Source organism: Sciurus vulgaris (genome assembly GCF_902686455.1).
Source record: "Sciurus vulgaris genome assembly, chromosome: 15".
Classification (NCBI taxonomy): domain Eukaryota; kingdom Metazoa; phylum Chordata; class Mammalia; order Rodentia; family Sciuridae; genus Sciurus; species Sciurus vulgaris.
In genome coordinates, this window is record NC_136476.1 from 37,213,551 (window position 1) to 37,234,246 (window position 20,696).

Genomic DNA, 20,696 nt, shown 5'->3' on the forward strand with positions numbered 1-20,696 from the left:
ATAAGGACAGGGTTTTGAGAAAAAGGAAAAATAAGTTTTATTGATTTGCTAGCAAAGGAGAAAAGCAGTAGACTGAAGCCTCTAAGCCTGTGATTCTAACTGACTAAGGGAACAGAGGGCTTTAAAAAAGGAGGGATTCAAGGACTGTTTTTCAAGTATTATTATCAGTAAATAAAATTAGCGTTCAACTTGTACCCTTGAGAGAGCTGTTGTTCCAGTTTCCGGGTCCAGAGTGTTTTTGTTCTTGGGGGCAGTGAACTGATGGACTGATAACTTAGTTTAGGACAGGAAGAAGGCGAATCTTGCTCTTTTTCCATGGTTAGGGAAGGGAAGAGAAAGAGAAAGACGGGTGGTGGGGGAATGTCAGTTTTAAAATAAGTCATCAGTGGTTGACCAACAAGATTTGTAGTTCATGCATGAAGAAGACCCATTACAGTAATGATTAGAATTATAAAATAGCCCTCCTCGTGTATGAGCACAAACCATGCCAGACACGATGTAGAGTACTTTACATACCAACTGAACTTAAACAGGAACCTCATCAACAGCCCAAAGTGTTCATTAGTTTGCTCAGTCATATCCTTGTAAGTGACTGAGGTAGGATTTGAATACAGACCTTCTGACCCTAAAGCCTGTGCTTTTTATTTTACCATATTGCTTCTCAACATCACATCTCCTTCACACATAACCCTGCCTGAATTGTATCTCTGTCTGGATACCAAGAACTGGGGGTCCTACTGGCTTCAGGTTTTCCAAATTCTATCAGGAAGAAGAGCAAGGAAAAACTTGGTTGTCAGTGGGGAGTCCCCTCTGTTTTGATATTAACCTGCAGCAGAGGAATAGCTCCTGATACTAAAGCATATGACTGTTCTCCTGGGTGAAAGGAACACTTGAGGAAATTTGTTCTGCTAAGTCAATGTGAAGGCACGTTAAAGGCTTTAAAAAGAGCATTATGTGATAAGAAGCAACTACTCAACGTTTTAGAATATTAAGACTTGAAAATTTAATTCTTAACCTAAGAACATGGTTATTTCCAAAGGGAAAATTCTCCTTATTCTTGCAATTATGTATCTTATTTATTTTATCTCTTCTCCCTTGATTCCTGTCTTGCTTCATCTTGAAAGCCTACTGCTTTTCAAATCTAGGACTTTATAGATTTTCTATTGATTTCCTTTGGCAGTTTTTTTTTTTTTTTCCCTTCTATTTCTTTTTCCTTTCTGATTTCTCAAAATCTTAAACTTATTCTTGGTTTTTCTCTCTCTTGTTTTAAAAACTTTGGGAACTCCTTAACAAAGTTTCCTTCACCTCCAGTGTAGGAAAATAAATGCCCTTCCTAGCAAAATGTTTTCTATTTTGTTCTGTTTTAGAACTCTTTAGATTATAAGGAACAGACATTTTGTTCTGCTTAGACTGATCTTGAAAGGATGGATTATTGAAAGAACAGGAATCAGTGACAGGAACATCAACTATTTTGAAAAATACTTACTGTGTGACTAGAATCAAAGAGAAAAACCTGATCAGGAAGCATGCACAGGACAGCTGTGAGATATTCATAGACCTGGAAAAAGGTAACTTAGCTCCATCCATAGTCTGTCTATTTGTTCTCTCTCTCTCTCTCTTTCTTTCTCTCTTTCTCCCTCTCCCTTTCTCCCTCCCTCTCTCCCTCCCTCCCTCCCTCCTTCCCCCTCTCTCTGGCCTAGTCTAGGAGTCCTATTATTGAATTGGTTAGCCACGGCCATGGGATGGAGCAACTAACATTCACCACCACTGGGGATTTCTTGGAGATGCATGGCATGGTTTTCTTGTGTATTTATAAATATATCTGAGCTTCGGTGTATACAAAGGTAGGTTTTAATGAGTGTGTGTAGTTTATAATCTAGCTCTGTATGTACATGGAGAGAGGAATTTATAGTTTCTGAAATACAGAACAATTATTTGACAGAACAAATAACAGAATTTGACAGAACAGAAAAGTTCTAAGAACTTTTAAAGATCCAAATTTTTGATGCTTAGAGATTAAGTCTGAGAAATACCCCATCTCTTTTTCTGTAATAGGAAAGAAGCATAATACAATAGTTGTGCACATGACATGAAAGTTCTACCATCTTCATGGTTGTTAGCAATGGAAACAGGGTAATACAGCACAGTCTCCTGCATAGGAAATGTCTTCCTGGTTCATAAATGGATATGATCAAGCTGCTGCCCGCTGCTGTGTATAACTCAAGTTATACCTTGAATCTTTTTCTCTGGCAGTGACTTACATCTTCCCTGCTTTGGTGAGTAAATGTGACAGCGCGAACAAGCTCAGAAGTTAATGTCGGTAGACAGGCCATGGAAAACCTCTGTCTTGGTTCATGCTAAAATCCTTTTGTACTAGGACAAGATGAACCTTCTGCTGCAAACATGAGCTTCTTCTCTTCTTCAGCCAAAAGTTCACCAAGGTTCAAACAATCTCTTAATGGATTCCAGCAAAATTTTTGTGGGGCTATAAGAAAGAAGTTTCTGGTGTGCAGCCTAGGAGAATGTGTCTAGCACAGTACCAGCACTGAAATCAGGACCCACCTGGATTCAGGCTCCAGACCAGGCTTTTAGTCTTGTTCCGATTTGTAGGGGGGACTTGGCAGTCTGCCTTTATTGTTCCAAAGTATTCCTGCCATTCTTTAATTCACAGTTCACATCTCACCTCCTCTATCAATATTCCCAAGTTGATGAGAAATTAGCCCCATCTGTACCCCAAATCTAATTCATAAGATCTTTATATTCTCCCACTCAAATAAGTATGCCAGACACAGGTAATTCTCAGTTGTCCATAGTGATAAAGGAGTATGTTCTACAGATAATCTGTTGTTAGAGCAAGTCTGTTGAGACTTTCCTTCCTTGTTGGGGGTTCTGGGGAGTAGTGCATGACACATGAAGATAAGTTGGTCAGACATTGAAAAGTGGCAGGACAGGAAGGCCGCTTGGGGCCATAATTAATGTGTTTGTCTTGATTTTTCTCTGAATTTTTGTACCTAGTCTCTGAAAATTTCCATTTTTCTTTTTTGTCTTAGATCAGTGGGCATCTTCTGAAATGACAAATTAAGCCACCTGCATAATGACTAATAATATTTTCATGCAAAATGAGAACTCAATTTTTGATATTTGAAGAATATCAGAGAATAATTTTTAGAAACACATACTACCTTGTTTTTCATTTCTTCAACTCTCAGAGTTTCATTTGTTGTCGTTATATTATAGTTAATAGTAATCATAGCTGCTCCCATTATTAAGCTCCAAGAGCTTTAAGTTCTTTCAGTGAATCCTCACAACTTTTGGAGGTGTGACTGGTACTATTTTATAGACAAAGAAGTCAAGGCATGGAGAGATGAATTAATATGGACAGAACCATGCAACCAATAAGGAACAGAACTTAGGTTTACATTTATATATATCTGGCTCCAAAGCTACATGCTATACCTACATTATACTACACTATGCTATGCGATGCTGTAACATATCACATGCCATGTACGATATTTGGATCCCTATAAATCTTGCTCAGTGAAAGAACAGCAAGTGCAAACACACGGAGCTTTGTCCATATCTAGATAGAAGGAAGCCATAGGACCAGCTGGTAGCAGAGTAAAAACATCACTACAGAGCTCCACACGAACAAACGAACATGACAGCATGTTTACTTTTATGTGTGTCTTTAATTACACAGTTCCGTCTGTATTCTTTGTGTGAATTATTTGTATGCCTATTGCTTTTGTGTCTCCTACTCTTTTTATTGTAGTAAGATATACATAACATAAAATTTACAGTTTGCACCACACTAAGTATATAGCTTGGTGGTATTAAGTACATTCTCATTTTGTATAGCCATCACCATCATCCAGCTCTGGAACTTTTTCATCTTCCAGACTGAAACTTGATACCCATTAAATACTAACTACACTCCCCTTTTCTCCCAGCTCCTGATAACCCCCATTCTACTTTCTGGGTCTATGAATTTAGCTACTCTAAGTACTTCATACAAAATTTGACCTTAGGTGTCCTGTTTATTTCACTTATTATAATATCTTCAAGGTTCATCCATATTGTAGCACATGTCAGACTGTTATTTTTTATAGTTGAATAATATTACATTGTATGCATATGTATTTTGTTTATCTGTTCATCTGTGGGTGAACATTTGGGATGTTTTCCTCTTTTGGCTACTGTGAATAATGCTGCCATGAACATGGGCATACAAATATCTATTTAAGGCCTTGCTTTCAGTGATTTTAGGGCTATACACAGAAGTGGAATTGCTAAATCACTGGGCATTCTATGTTTAACATTTTGAGGAATTCCCATACTTTTTCCACAGTGGACGCACCATATGACATCTCTACCAGCTCTGCCTCCCACTCTTATTCCCATACTTCTGGCTTATAAAGTCCTCTAAAGCACAGATGTGATTTTTGAGTCTTTTACCCTTTAACAGTTAGTACGATACCATTTCCATAAAGGGTGTTGGAGCAAAGGACTTGTCTTTTGTGATGGAGATCATGATGTTTAGACTTCTCCTTTTCCAGACAGATTCACAAATTTTTGAGCTTGGAACTTCTCTGCTCTGTATTCTTCCCCACTTCCCCCGACCTTCTGCTCCCAAACTCAGAAAATAACCATGAAAATTGTGAGATGCCTGTCTGCAAGGAAGAAATAAAAGAGTGACAGTACCTCTTTGCATACCAATGAGGTGTTTCAGAAAGTGGCAGCCTACTTATCCATGCAGATGTTGATTTATGATTGCAAGTGAAGGTTTGGCCAGCTGAAGTCACATCTGCAATTTAAATGACTACTTACAAAAAGGAGGCTTTTCCCCCTTAATATCTAATTAGACCCAACAACTAGCAATATAGTTGAGAAAGCAGTACGTCTAAAACAAAGTTCTAATCACTTTGGAACTGTCAGCTAAGCACTTGGCCCAAAAAGACAACCTTGATGCTATATGTATGTTAAAGCAGAAACATGTTTGTACTCAGCAACAGATTCTGTGCTTCACGTTGAAAAATTAGAACAGAAAGGATACACTGCTTTGATTCAATCCTTTGAGTAATTTTTAAATTTTACCTTTACTCTGGATCTTGCCCTCGACTGTGAGGGATCAGAGCTGCTGGTAACTGTTGGATGGTGGAACACACTGACACTGGAGACAGACCCAGGCCTTGCGTACATGTGGGATGAGCTTCTCACATAACTCTTCCTGGCTCATTCTGTACTTGCATGACTCCTGCTACTGTAATCGTGAACGCTTTGGAAGCTAACACTGCCAATTTTCCTGCTTTTGTGGAATCTTGCGAGATTCCCCAATAGAACCTAGTGTTAAAATACTCAGCTCAAGTGGTTTCCATGTGCTTGTAGTTTACCTTTGACTGAGAGGGGTCAGAACAGAAGGGAAGGTGGATGGATATTGGGATGCAAGCTCCTTGCCTTAGTCCTTGGGCCTTGACCCAGGCTGGGAGGTAGAAACAGAGATGTGTTCAAGCTAGCAAGCTTGAAATTAACAATGTGTTATTCTGGGTTTATTCTCCTTCCTTACACTGCGTGGTACAAATGAAAAGTGGGGTCATGATCCCTGGGTTTTGGCAGGGCCTGGCAAGATCTCTGCATGGGTAGGCCGCCCAGATGTGAGCCACATCTGGGCTCAGTTCATTTTGTTTCCTTTCTCTGGTCCATCACTCCTCCCTTCTCCTTCCTCAGCCAGACCCACTGCTGCTGGGGAGGTTTTTCCCTCTGTTTCAGGTAGGACAAGAAGTCAGTGCTGAAGCCAAGCTTTAGGCAAGCAGTGAGAATAAATTTGCAGGGGCATTATTTTTGTATCATTATTTTAAAAAAAGGAGAAGCAACTTTGGACTCTTTTTGATAGTTTTGGTCCTCTGGGAAACTCTCCTTTGGGAGCAATTTCTTTTTCAGAATGCCTTGGTTGGTGATGAGAGACAAGCTAAGTCAACATTATTGAGATGTTAAAGGTGAGCTAGGCTTTTAAACAAAATGCCCAAAACTTTCCCTCAAAATCATTTCTTTAAGCAGCAGCTGACTAAACCCTGTGGCGCTCCACATGCCAAAGACCTGGAGCATGCCCACTGTTGGCTTCAGAAGCCTTTGGTGGATCAGGTATAATGGAAAGGGTAATTCCAGTTGTGACATTTTCTAGGAAGCTGGCTTAGGAAGTTGATTAGTTTTGTCATATCTATAGTTGAAGGATTTGTTGTACAGGCCTCATGAACTCAGTAAAATACTTCACAGGTCTGACCTGTAGAAGGTGCCTCAGAAGCCCCACCTTCCTTTTGCTTCTCATTCATTTGTTGTTTCTTCTTGTCACCAGGTTTGATAAGGGAAAATTATGCATTGCATAGTCCAAATTTCCTAGCATAGTTTCCAATACTTCAAAATAACTTTGACGGCCAGTATTTATTTTCTACTTTTCTGCCAACTCAGATACAGCTACCATCCACAAGCCACAGAACAGGGCACTTCACAGACTTCATTGGGAAAGACCCCCCTTGCCAAGTCAAGCAACTACTTTTATCTTAGCGAGAAAGAAAAACAAGCAAACAATGAGCAGTCCATAAATGGTTTGCTCTTTACACACTTGTTGGAAAGAATTAAAAAATTGAAGCTGCAAATCATCCAAAACTTAATACCCAAATGTTCTAGGGAATACCATGTTCATAAAAATTTTCATACTGATATTAACAAATGTTTTTACCTACTCTTTGACAGATACTTCACTGAGTGGTTCTTGTAACATGCATGCAACTATATAAAACAGTTTGACTTCCAATTGTAGAATTTTAACATTGAAAAATGGCCAGAAGATTGGTCAACACTAAGCCAATAATCAGTTTGAAATAATAACACTTGAAAAAAATCTTAAATAGTTAAAAAAAAAATCTCGATGGTTAAGTTGTGTTTTTCCATTAATTGTGGCATTTCACAGACCCAGTCTTATAGAATTTGAGGACATTTCTATTTAGATTCCCATAGATGAATTGAAAAGGATAATTGCCTACTTTTAAAAACATAATATGATTATCTCAAATTATATGTTTTATATATAATACTTGTAGAAGAAATATGACATTTTATAGTATAGCTAAATGTGATTATTGTATGAGCCTTACTCATTTGAAATGCTTCTCTTCTTTGAAGCAGTAATTTGGGGCACAAAAACTGACAATTTGGAAACATTAAGAAGAATTAGAAAGTAGTATATATGTAAGCTTCTCATGTTAAGAAATAATTTGGGAAAAATAGGTAAAAATTATTATAACTATTATAAAAACTTAAGTTTTAAAATATTTCTAAATTTGAACATTCCTGTTACTGTGTGATTTAATTTCATACTCAAATTAGACATGGGCTGAGTGTTGCATTCTGTCAGATTTTAAATTTAGAGTTTTGGCTGAATTTAAATTAGAACCACAATAAGAAAGAATGAGAATTCATTTCTATGTATTTGAGTAGGTAGTTAGTGGTATTTTCTTTATCTTTCTGAATGGGAAAAATGTATGCAGTCATTGCTTTTTCTTTCAGGACCTTTGAGTGAATTTGCTTTTGTCTAATATGAGAAAAGAAACATTTCATTTTGCCATTATCATAATACTGCAGTGATTCAGCAAAACACAAGTGATTATCCAGAGTTCACAAGCCTAGAGCATGAAAGGGTGACCAAATTAGTAAATGTCAGCCTTTGTCCAACCCAATCTAATCACCACACCCAGCAGTGAACTTTTTATTTAGTTCAGGGAATGTGAAGTCCATTGAATCAGCCAGTCCACTTTTCTGTTAGGATTTACGACTCCTGTTATTGCTTTGTTATGAATTAATAAGCAAATCAAATTCAGTTTTAGGAATGCCACTGTAGAATGAAACAGACAGTATTACCCTATGTACATGTATGATTACATGAATGATGTGAGTCTACATTGTGTACAACCATAGAAATGAATAGTTGTACCCCATTTGTGTACAATGAATCAAAATGCAGTCTGTAAAAATAAAAGAGATCTTAATAAAAAAAAAAAGTAAAAAAAAAAAAAAGAATTCCACTGTACCTTTTAAAATTTTTAACTCATTTTTAACTTGCACTTTCATATTCATGAATTCTTCCCCATTAAATGCATTGTGAATATTCTCTACACCAAGATGGATCCCTTGAGAACCCATTTTGTTTCATTACAGTGAGTTATCATCTCAACACATATCATTGGCCACACCAGTAGAGGAAATAAGACCCTAAGCTTTTGTCCCAGCCTCTGAAAATATGACTTTCCCAGGAGCTCAGAATTTAAAAGAGCAAATTTGAGACATCTCTTTTTTATGTAAACAATACATTTACTGTTGTTACTTGCTTGGACATATTTGAAAATGGTCCCTGAATTAACTCTTCAGCAGTCCTGAAATTGGGTAACTAAAGAAGGAAAGTTTCAGTCTCAAGCATTCCTCTCTCATTCAGTTGGTCTTCAGAAGAGATGAATTGCTACTTCACAGCAATTCCAAAGTTTTCTTTTTTTTCTTTCATTTTATCTTTTCCTTAAAATTTCTCAGAGGCCCAATCATAATGTACCAATACAAATATGGGAAAAAATTAAAAATACAAGTTCTCAGACATCATCCTCCAAACCAGCAGCAAAGGTTCTTGCTCTTTCATTGACTACTTTAGCTGGGTAGAGAAAAGTTAAAAATAAATTCTCCAATGAAGCTCCATCCACTCTGAATTCTAAGGGAGAGTGCATTACTTCTGTAGGATCAGAATTGTGATCTTACTTCACATCTGTTGTCAAATTCAGAGTAGTTGAAATGTACATGAGCATTTGCAAACTTTACCTGTATCTAGAGCTATAGGGCAACTATCCTAGAGTGGCTCAGATTACAAAGGCACCCAGCTTCAGGTACACTTCACAGAGGTGTGATAAACACCTCCATTTGCACAAAGACTGCGTATCCCCCAAGATAATCAGCATGCATGGTTTGAAATTATGGGTACTATGAAACAGAAGACTTGTAACTAGAATTATCCCAGAAGTTCCAGAATATATGGTCAGAGTTTTTTTGGTTCTACGTAGTATATTAGATCTTTTTTATAAGTTATATTAAATTCTTACAAGTATATAAAATAGAAATGATTTTCTGATAATTCATAAGAAAACCAGATCTCATATTGAGAGTGTGTGATACCTTCAAGCAAGTGGTAATAAACATTCCATCCAAGTTGAGTCCTTTGTTGCCCTCAAAATGCCTTGTTCATGTCAAAATGGGTTATACAACATATAGATTTTTTAGGACTATAAAATACATAGATTCTTGGAAGAAGTAATGATATTCCAGGGAAGAAGGGGCCAGGAAAGTGAAAATATTGACAAAACACAGAGATGTACAAGGTCTTGTTAGTAATAAATGTAACATCTCTGGGGCTGGAGGGGCAAATGCTTTAGTCACTGTAAGTCTTTATGGTAGAACTAAGAATCACGCCATGACTCTATTTGTTCTGTGACAGAGTAAAAAAAAAAAAAAAAAAAAACTTTTTCTTAATAAAAGAAGCTTACCACCCCATTCAAATGTTCTGTTCTATGACTTATTCCTTAGGGAAAACTCTTAAATTAACCACCTTTGGCTTCTCAAACTGATTTGAAAATATAATACCTGGTACATGCATTTGAGCAGCGCAGAGGGAAGTTTAAAGTTATTTTGCAGATGATGTTTTTGCTTAACTCTGCTTTTGATCAATTTTCTTCAGGCTTTACCCTAAAGAGATCCAATGTGGCCAAACAAAAATGGCAATAGAGAATCCAAGAAGGGAAAACAATGTGAATGTATGGATGAGGTGTCGGGGGGTGCATCTTTGACAGACTTTGAAGCAGAATACTCATACTGCTATCCAAGAAGCTTCAAATTAGTATGAAATAATACATTGGGGGAAGTAACCAGGAATAGACTTGAGACCAAGGAATAGCAACAAGCCCTCCTAAATTGGATATCTGGGATACCAAAATAATTATTATAAGGTAATTGTTTGGGGACATAATCTCTCTTTTTTTCCTTTTTCTTTATCTATTGCCTTGACGCGCAAATACAGTCAGCATACTACTGCTTTTGGATTATTGACTTTAGAACATGTCCAAACATGTCAATGAGAGTTTTATTATGAGCAGAATTTTGTTCAATTGTGGCCCACATTTAGAATTTTGAACTCTTTAGATTTAAATGTTCACACAGTATCTCAGAGGTGTTGGGTGAGCGAGTCCCAATCCTCACAGCAGAATGGCAGCTTTGTGGTAACTTACTGAACAGACACGTTCCACTAAGATCCACATTTGTACCAAGGCAGAAGACCAGCTGCTATCCTTCCTTCTCAACAAAGAACTCTGTGTTTGAACAAAAACTATGTACTGTGTGCCCAGCAGCAGAAGGGAGTCTGAACAGTGATGTCAAAGTATACCATGATGTCACCACAACTCACAAAGAATTACAGTTAATGCCATGTGAAGTGAGGCCAAATTCAACACGTTCCCTCTTGGGTACTTCACAGTCTGAGAGACAGAAGCAAGGCCGGAGGTCAGGCCTTTGTATAATTTTGTTTCGCATTCTCCAGACACCCTAATTTTGGAAGCAGGGGAGGGAGAAGACAGCCAGTTCAAGAAAAGTCCCCTGACCATCCGCCGAGAATGAATTCTAGTGTCTCTATGTACAAATGTCTGTGCTAGGTTAATTCTTAGGATTTCTGCTGAAGACTACTAGATAAACACATTTAACTAAAAACAATATGCAAAAAAATAATTCCAGATGTGTTTACCAATAAAGTTACCCAAGAATTTGGCCTGGACCCTTAAATAAATAGAAAAGGAGAAAACTAAATCAGACTGGAAGAGCACCTGAAAGCTTTAATACATGTTGGAAATAAGATTTCCTCATCCTCTTTTTCCCTCTTTGTGTGTTTATCTAGCTATCAGATGGATTTGATTCCTGACCTCTACAAGGCAGTATAAGAAAATTTTTTTAAAATGTGTACAATCTAATAAATTTATCCCCCTTTCTCCTTTCATCTCAGGTCCCTAACATTGACATCTCCCTTTTATACCATTTGCTTTGTAATGTGAAAAGTTAAGCACTCCAGGGCCACTTTTCTCTAGAACTGCATGGTGAGCTTGCTAACAAAGAGTTTATTATAAACAGGATAGCTAGGATCCTATAAAAACAGCACTGTAAAATCGCATTCCTAAGCAACCGGTCCTCCTTTAGAATTTAACCACAGAGGTTTCTGAAGTTCTTTCCTTTTGGTGGAGGTAGGAATAGTTGACACTGGGCCAGGCAGATGATGAGCCAAAGGACTAGATCACATAGAATGATGGAGAGAGTCGGACCAGGGGTTGCCCAAACTGAAGTCCATTGGAAAGAGCCAAGAATCAAGTGCTCACAAGAGCAAGTGTGAGGAGAATCTCTAGACTCAGAGTTGTCAGAGCTAAGACATGAAACCCAGAGCACTATGCCCCATGGGAAAAGTCAAAGAGAGACCCACTTGGAAAAAAAATGAACATTTATACACTAAGGCAATTATGGAAGAGTGGACAGTAGACTGAGACAGAGCAGGAAAAGTAAGAGAAAATTAAACTCTCAGATTACAATACTTTAACATGATGCATGAGATATCCTTAGAGATATCTTTCCCCCTTTCCAGTTTTGGAACATGTTTTAGTTAGCTTTTTCATTCCTGTGACCAAAAGACATAACAAGAACAACATAGAGGAGCAAAAGTTTATTTGGGCTTACAGTTTCAGAGGTTTAGTCCATGATTGGCCTACTGCATAGTTCTGAGCCCGAGGTGAGGCAGAACCTCACAGCAGAAGGGCAAGGTGGAGTAAAACAACTCAGAACATGGCAACCAGGAAGCAGAGAACAAGCTCTGGTCATTAGGGACAAAACATAAACTCTGAAGGCACACCCCCAGCAACCTACTTCCTCCAGCCTTATCCTACCTGCCTATAGTTAATCCATTTTAGTGGATTAATAAACTGATTATGTTACACATCTTATGATCAAATCTGAGGAATCCCATTCACCTAGGTGGCAACCATGCCTACAACCAGTATATATTCCCCACGGCACCATAACACCAGCATAACGCCTTATATTCAGTTCATTTCATTTAATTTAAGTATAATCAACAGCTTTATGTGTTGCTATTCCCAAGGGTAAACAAACAAAGGACTGCATGAGTGGTTCTCAACTTTTTAACACAAAGCCATCTTTGTTATTTTTTTTCATATGGACTTTGTTTTGGAAATTTCCATCTACTCAAAACAGCATTATTAAGTAATAATTTGTTTTCCTATTTTATGATTTAAAGACCCGAGCAATTAAAATATAAATGTGGCAAAGATCAGGATTCAGCTTATTTGTATAATGAGATGGTTGGTGTTTTATGACCTTATGTGGTTTTATTTCAGGTAAATAAATTTCCATTAGGCTTTTGGAAAGAGTAAACATAGCTCATGGACCACTGTTAACACCTTTGTGAATGACAAAGGGATCCTACTTTTTTATATTGTAAACGAAACAAGTGGGTAAAGGAGGAAATTTGGGCACCTGAAACAAATCATGAGGGAGAGAGAGAGGTTTAGTGTATGTGTATGTGTGTGTGTGTATGCATGGGATGAGGAGGTGGTAGGTTTAGACTGGAAGTGACACCTTCCCTTTCACTTCCCTTATGTGCTTACAGATGAAACCACCTATTCATCCCTGGGCATACATTTAGCTCTGGCCATGGTGATCTTGATAAAAATGTTCAACCCAGTTATCACCACTCCATTGTCATACAAATATTATATAGTATGCTTTTTCATGGTTAATAGACACGCTAGGAAATGAAATTTTGGTATTGTTACTTACCAGTAATTTGATCTTAGGGAAGTTTTCTCTGAACTTCAGGGTTACAATCAGTACTTGAAATCATTCAAATCTTGAGATAAATAATATTTGTGGAGAATTGTCTGAAAGGGAGGCAGCCAATTCATTTCCCTGACTCTGGAGTGGTAAATTGGTTTAGTCTCCTCATATGACAACCATAGTCTATTGGATTTGGCTTCTAGAGTACAATGGCATAAAGGATCTGGGGCCACATAAAAGTTCAGTGGCCAAAAATGCTATAGTTGATTAGCAATGTCTGCTGTGGGTCTTGGCAGGAGAAACAGCTGCACATGTGCCTCATTTTTGCCAGCCTAGCCCAAAGTGCACGAAGATCTACCCTTGAACTAGGTCAGACTGTCACAGTGCTTTGTACCTGGCTGATTTGTTTTGAATTCTTAAAATTTGCTTTTACCAAAAGTTCTCTGAGCATTAGACTTTATCAGAGGTTATTGAAAGTCACTTCTTCAAAACTTGTTTTTATTTGCTCACACTGGAACATTCTTATATGGCACTGTCTTTCAGAAGACTCAAGATTTGGGTACTTTGAGTAAGTATGGTTCTTCTGAGCCAGTTTTTCATTCAGTCATTCCACTGATATTTATGATATATGCTACAAGGAACATATTACCTGTACATTTTTGGAAAGATTTGATAGATGCCTTTTTTTTTTTTTTTTCAATTCTTAAAATTGCTCATGTTTTCCTCTATTCTAAGAAGCTCAAATACAGATATGTGACACCCCCTTCCCACCTCTAGCAAATGAATAGAAACTTGTGGTGTGAGTTGTATGTAGTTCTCATGTCTGGCATTATCTTTATCCGTCTTTGATTTTCTCTTTGATCCATTTACCCATTTTTAGAATTTTTATTATATCCAAGATATATACCATAAATCTTTATAGAAAGGTTATGCATGAACAAATTAATATCTAAATCTTTGAAGAATAAGATTAGGTGTGTACAATCACCCTTATTTATTTATTTAAAAATGAGGTATAATGTGTGTAAGTACACACTGTCACCCACAAAGTTTTGTCTGAATTAAATAATTATAAGTAAGAGCAGCTGTGATCAGATTTGTAGAGTTTAGTTTTCCATATTTGTCTTTCCCAGTGCTGAAAATAGAGGGATTTAAAAGTATCTTACCTCATGGTGTTGGATCCAGAAAAGCTTGACATCATTGGCTCAGTATTTGATGCTAGAAGTTGAGGTCTTTATGGAAAACCATTTGAAATGCGGCCAGCATGAACCCATCTAAGAATGTTAGTCCAGGGTCTGGTATCTGCTTATGAATTATGTTTATTTACATTCTCCAAATTATTAGTGTGTGACTACTACTTTCTTCAGTGACTACTAGTGAAGATTTTTTTTTTTTTAACACGTATTTTGGTGTCTCAAGAATTTCAGTCTTGGCTTCTGCCTGTTCACTTGCCATGAGTTCTATAATGTGAAGGAAGAAACCCCTGTCAGCATCTACTGCAGGCCCAAGGCCTCCAATATGCACAACATGTTGAAAGGTTGTCAGCCAAGTTGGGTTGTATGCCGCGGTTCTCATTTTTGTTTGGGGAAGATTCTCCATTACCTTTTGTAAATCCTGAATATTAAAGAAAAATCAACAGTGTTAAATGCATGCATTCTACTCAAAAATAAGACAAAGGACTACAAGTCTCTGTACATGTATGTATATAAGAGAAGACACAAAAACCATTCATTTAAGATATAAAAGCAAAACTTCCTGAACTACTAATGGTGTCTGACAACAAAAATATTAATCTTGGAAAGTCACAGAGTGCTATTTTGTCTTTATCTAAATTGTTCTTAGAGCTTCTCACTTTTTATGGCACCTGAGATTAAAAAAAACAAAAACAAAAAAAACATGTAAAATAAGCATGATCTTTTGGATGGGAATGGAGTTAGATCTTGTATCCGGCTGACATCTAGTAGCAGAATACTAATAAGCCACATTAGGTAAAAACAGTTTTTTACCCTTTGAAAAAAGATTCCATGTAGTTGCCAAAGTCATGAGTGATTATTATTTCACTTTAATGTTTTGTCCAGAATGGGTGAGTCTGGGGACTCAGGGGCCTGAAAATTGCCTTTCATGACATTTTGCTAATGATGAATGTAGGTGCCTTTTGGAAATGGTCTCTAAAAAAACATTAGCCCTCTACAATAATTTTTGTTCATACTTCAGGACAGATGTTTAGATTTGGCCAATATTGTCACTTTGCATACGTGTATGTCATCAGTGACTGCAGCCTAAATATGACTATCTATAATCTACGTTTGAAATGTTAGCCAACCCTTATACTTGATATTTGTGTTTCATTGATTCATTAGCATTCATTGTGTATCTCAAATGTCAAACACTGTGCTAAGCCACAGTGATACAAAATTCAGTAAAACACAGGCTCTCAACTAGCTCATTTTCTGGGGTAAAGACAAACATGTTGATTGAATTCAGTATCAATTATATAGCAATTTGAATTGGGTATATATCAAAGAAACTCCAAACTAATAGACCAAATGTGATTCAAGAACAGAGTTCTGTCTCTTTCTGCTCGCGCTCGCTCTCCCTCTCTCTCTCTCTCTCTCTCTCTCTCTCTCTCTCTCTCTCTCTCTCTCTCTCTCTCTCTCTCTCTCTCTCCACCTCCCCACCCCCGGCCCCATCATCAGTGCAAAGCTCTCATTCTCAGGCTTGTCTTGTTTTTCCAAATGGCTGCTGGAGCCAGCTGGAAGGAAAGAAGCTAGTGGCAGAAGGGGGTCAGGGGGTCTTCTCCAGCTCTCAGCTTCTTTTAAGTAGCCTTCCCAGAACAAAAAACACGTTCACATTTATTTCACCAACTTCAACTTGGTCGCATGGCCAATAACTGGATATATTGCCATCTCAGGTAAAACTGGAGTCCTGCTACAGAGGAAAGTAGGAGAAGGTAGGTATTGGGTGGTAACCAGTGATCTCTGCAACTTGGAAGCATGACCAAAAGGCTGAGGAAGCATACAGCAATAAAGCAGTTAGCTCTGGAATCTAGAAAAGACTTTTTGGAGAAAGAGATACTTAATTTAGGGTTTGAAAGATAAATAGAATTTTTCCAAATAAAGAATTGGTCAAGAGAATTCTTGATAGAAATAACAGCATGTGCAAAGGCACAGAGGGTTCTGGCATTATATCTGCCAATTCTGCCCATTTCTGCATTCCTAGTTATTTTTATGTTATTAATAATTGGTCTTAAAGTAACAGTTTAATTTTTAATTAATCTAAGTTACTCAAGATCAACAGATTAAGATATGTGGAAAATGACTACCCTGGTATAATTGCAAACAATTTTCCACTTGGACCAAAACAAGAACATTTTATCTGATGATAAAGTCTTCCACATTTTAAAAATAATTGAGTTAGAATATTTTGGCATCTTAAAGAGGAATTGATACAGAGAAAAGAAAAAACAGTCGTGTCAGGGAGATGTTTGTCTTTTAAACACCAGAGTTAAACAACGTCCATTTAGAATTGTCTTGGTTCACATCCTGAGGTACATATACGCACACTGAGAGTGCTAATTCAGGGATCTGGAAAAGTTAGCCTTAAAGTATGTCACCTCCTATTTAGCTATTCTTAATATGACTGTTACTTTGGATCTGTGAAGTTGAATTGTTCTTTTCTTAAAATGGTTTTGGAACCCTAAGAAATCTTTAGGATTAGAGAGGGATTTTCATGATTATCTCCTTTGGCTCTGTTAGAGACGTCAGAGTCTGCAAAAAATTTTCCAGAGAAACTTAAATCTTTTAAGAAACCTGAAATTCCTATAATTTATGGAGTAAATCCCATTAGGTTTGAGATGACTGGGAATATAAATTCCCATGCCCATGGCCCAGCTTGTCCTTCCACATAGCTAAGGATCTTGTAAGATTAAACCCATCTCCCTTCAGTCTTGAGCAGCAGAACTGGAGGGTCAGTACTTCTTTGCTGACTAAATTAGGACTGTCGTGCTTCTTGAAAGGAGTCCACCCAATAAGGCAATCCAACGATTTTAGTCTTGTGACATTCTTTTATTTTTGCCAACTTTGGTTTTTCCTTCCTCTCCAATTAGCTAGTATCTAGGCATTTCTAAAAGATATGGCAAACCTCACAGCAACACCTCCCTCCAGCTGGTAACTCTTGACTTCTCGTTCACTTCTCAGCTCCAAAAATCTTTCCCTCTGTCAATTCCTCTTTGGTCTCTCTAACTAAATAAATTCTCCATATTTTATCCTCAGTGTACCATGTGCCTGTGTTTTATAGCTTTTCTCATCATTCTTGTTTTACTTTTATTGTGTGTGATGTTTGAGTAATAGCTGCCTCCTCCACTAGACTGTAAGTCTCAAGAGGATGGGCCCATATGTGCTTAAATCCCCGTTGAAATTTGCTCCCAGTACAGTGCCTGGCCCATAGCAGGTCTTCAGAAAATGTTGTTTAAATAATTTTTTTTTTTTAAATAGGTACTTCTACAATCCCATTTCACATTTACTCAAATACAGAGGGAATACAGTTCATATGTGGGTTCATCTACACATAAGAATTTTCAGAATAATTTCGCTATAGCTACATAGAAGCATACCAAACAATTCTTAAGCAGCATGTTCTTGGTTTTGCATGGATGAAACTTCATTGAATTCTGACGCAGCCTCCTTGCAACCTCTGAGTAGACCGAGGTGAACTGTGACTTGACCACCTCAAACCCACAGGATGGAGCCAACTTTCCTTTGCACCTCACTTCAGGATTCAGTACTATATTTTTCTGATATCTCTGCTTTCCAAAAAAAGTATTTATTGAAGGAGTTGTTGCTTTGTCATCTATTTTAAGACATGTTTGGATTTTTAAATGAAAACAATATGCATTACCACATTTTAAAAATAGAGTCTGTATATAACACAATGCTAATTAATTACATTTTTAAAACATTGGCTTAAATATATGCTTATAATTACTAATTAAAGGTACAAAAAGGAAAATCAAACCTCAAGGAAAGGCCAGATTTTTGAAAGAAGGATGAATTGTGAAAACTTTTTGGAGATAGACCCCTTCAAATATCACTCCAGTTCTCAGTAATTTAAATAGTTTGGAGTAGAATAAGTCTGGGTACTAACTCCAACTAGAACTAGAAGATGTATAACCTGGTATAATTTGGAGTTGATTCTTGTTTGTTTGTTTGTTTGTGGTGGTACTGGGAATTGAACCCAGAGATGCTCTACCACTGAGCTATATTCCCAGTCCTTTATAATTTTTCATTTTGAGACAGGGTATTACTAAGTTTCCATAGCTGGACCTCCTATATAACTGAGATTATAACCATGCACCACTTCTCCTGGCTGTATTTGATAGTTTTAAAAATCAAACATTGGAAAGAAAAGAGTAAAGATACAAATAAGTTTGCCCACTCATTTTGTAAAGGCTTGTGACTTTATCAAGTCTAAGTTTGACTAAGCATAAATCATTATGAGAAGCTTTTAGAACCTGGCTGCTTACTAGCCAAATGACCTTGAGCAAGATTAATGTCCTCAAGTATAAGATGGGGATATCTTAAACAATCACTGTGAGAATAAATGACATATTTTTATCGTGTTTGGTACAGGAGCAGCCCAGGCAAGGAACAGGCTCTGTCACCCTCTATACCAACCCTCCAGTTTCTCCATAAAAATTCACGGACTTTGTGTCTGATAGCTGGTTCTGTCTCTTTTTTCTTAGCTGAAATGCTAGCTAGAAAAGAAAGTATCTTCATTCTCATTCAGCAACACTTTATTAATCTACAGTCCACTAAACACTGTTCCAATTGCTTGGAATATATCACTACGCCCTACATAGGACCCCTACCCTTATGTAACTTACATTCTAAGGGACAGAGAACATGCAGATTATTCAGAAAGTGCTTCTTGCTGCTTACCCCGTGACTGGATATTTTGCCATTTCAGCCGATCATAATTATTGACACTGGGAAATATTTTTTAATTAAGTTTGTCATATAAATAGTTCTTCTTTACTTTCTCCCAATCCCTTTCTTTTCCCATCTCTTCCTTCTACCTTCTTTCTCTTTATATACTTGAACTATAAAAATATCTTTACCCATGTTACATTTTTTTTCTTTCTTAGCTTGGTTCAAACTGTTTCATCTCAGTTCCCTTCACAGAAAGTATGTTTTGGGCCCTCTAGAGATAAAGGGAGGGTCACTTGATGATGATTGACCTTACGTGGATCCCAGCATTGGGAGCAGCCTGGTTGAATGACATCTCTCTCTCTCTTGTTAGATCGTTGGCTGTGACCACCAGCTGGGAAGCACTGTCAAGGAAGATAACTGTGGGGTCTGCAATGGAGATGGGTCCACCTGCCGGCTGGTCCGAGGGCAATATAAATCCCAGCTGTCTGCAACTAAATGTAAGACACTACAGAGATGGGACAGTCTTTGGATTTGCTATCTTGGCTGGTTGTTCCCTGAGCAACCAGGGAAATAACACCCCCACTAAAGTGGAGAAGAATTTGAAAATGCTGAGGATAGCTTCATATTCTCACTTTGTGGATCATTTTAAATGGGTCCAAGTTAGGTCACTGTTTGCAACCTCAGGGAGGAACTCTTTCCTTCTGAGGTTCAACAGGAGTGAATTAGACATGCATCTAAAGACACTCACTGTGCAAACATGGAATCTTTCACTCAGTGCAAGGATGGGCTACATTTCAGCTCCTGCCTGGCATATAGCAGAGTGGGAAGACAGGCACCCCTCCACTGCCAAGACTGTGAAATCACATGATCTTCATCTACCAAGTGACCTTGGGTCAGTGCTAACACAGGGCCTTTCAGAATTAATACCTGGCAGTAATTATGTGAAGCCCTTTATTGATCTTTATGCCCTGAATTCTCTCCACCAGCAAATATGGGCTTAATACATATGCATGTGCTGAGAATTTTACCTGATCATCTCAGTTAATCTTTATAACAACCAGAAGAGCAAGGTAGTATTAATTTCCATGGGGTGGATAAGATGACTGAAGCCTAACTAGATTATGTGACTTTCTTAGAGTCACAGAGCTATAAAGATCCAGATAAGACCACTCTGATAACTCAAGGACATACATGTTCAGTATTATTTTATCCTTGTTTGGCCTACTGTCTCCAGATATTATCTTTATCCAGAATCCTTCAATAGATCTGCGATTCAGGATCTCTTTCCACATGTCTTCTCTAGCTCAGGAAATGAGAATGAATATCTTTGTGCTCAGTATGGTTTTGTTCTCCTTACTTGTCGATTTGTTGGAGGAGAACAATTGGCTTAAGGTGAGTTTGTGGCTTTAAATGGACTTGGAGGTCAAGAAGGAAGGTAAATGCAATTGTTCTGGGATGCACTGGAGAGCTATTCAGAGAAGTCCTAAGGCGACTTGCCAAAAAGGGTGGGCCTGGTGGAGACGGAGCAAGAAGACAGACCAGGGACCTTCAACACAGGAAAAAAAATCGGAAGCACCAGTTTCAGGAACTCTCCACCTTTCAACTCCCCAGAAGTAGTGAAAAATATAATTCTATAAAACATTAAAAATTAAAAAGACTGGCAGGCAGAAAGGAGGATGAGGTAACTTAGACCTTATTACAGTACATTCAGGTCAGATTTTTCTCTGGTAATGTGTTGTAACTTTTATAAGATGAAAAATTAAAGAAGTTTGAAGATAGAAACCAGAAATGAATAAAGGCATAATTCTTGGATTCATCTCTGAAGCTGTGGTTGGATATTTAATGAAACAATTACAT

At 37.6% G+C, this 20,696-nt stretch overlaps 1 protein-coding gene across 3 annotated transcripts in view; it reads left to right on the plus strand.

Annotated features, from left to right (window-relative positions):
* ADAMTSL1 (ADAMTS like 1) overlaps positions 1–20,696 on the plus strand; it is a 381,058-nt gene that overhangs the window by 106,024 nt on the left and 254,338 nt on the right. For all 3 annotated transcript variants that reach the window (XM_079113153.1, XM_079113154.1, XM_079113152.1), the window contains exon 5: positions 19,210–19,336. In XM_079113153.1, the coding sequence (XP_078969279.1) occupies positions 19,210–19,336 (127 nt within the window). The remainder of the gene's footprint in view (positions 1–19,209; positions 19,337–20,696) is intronic.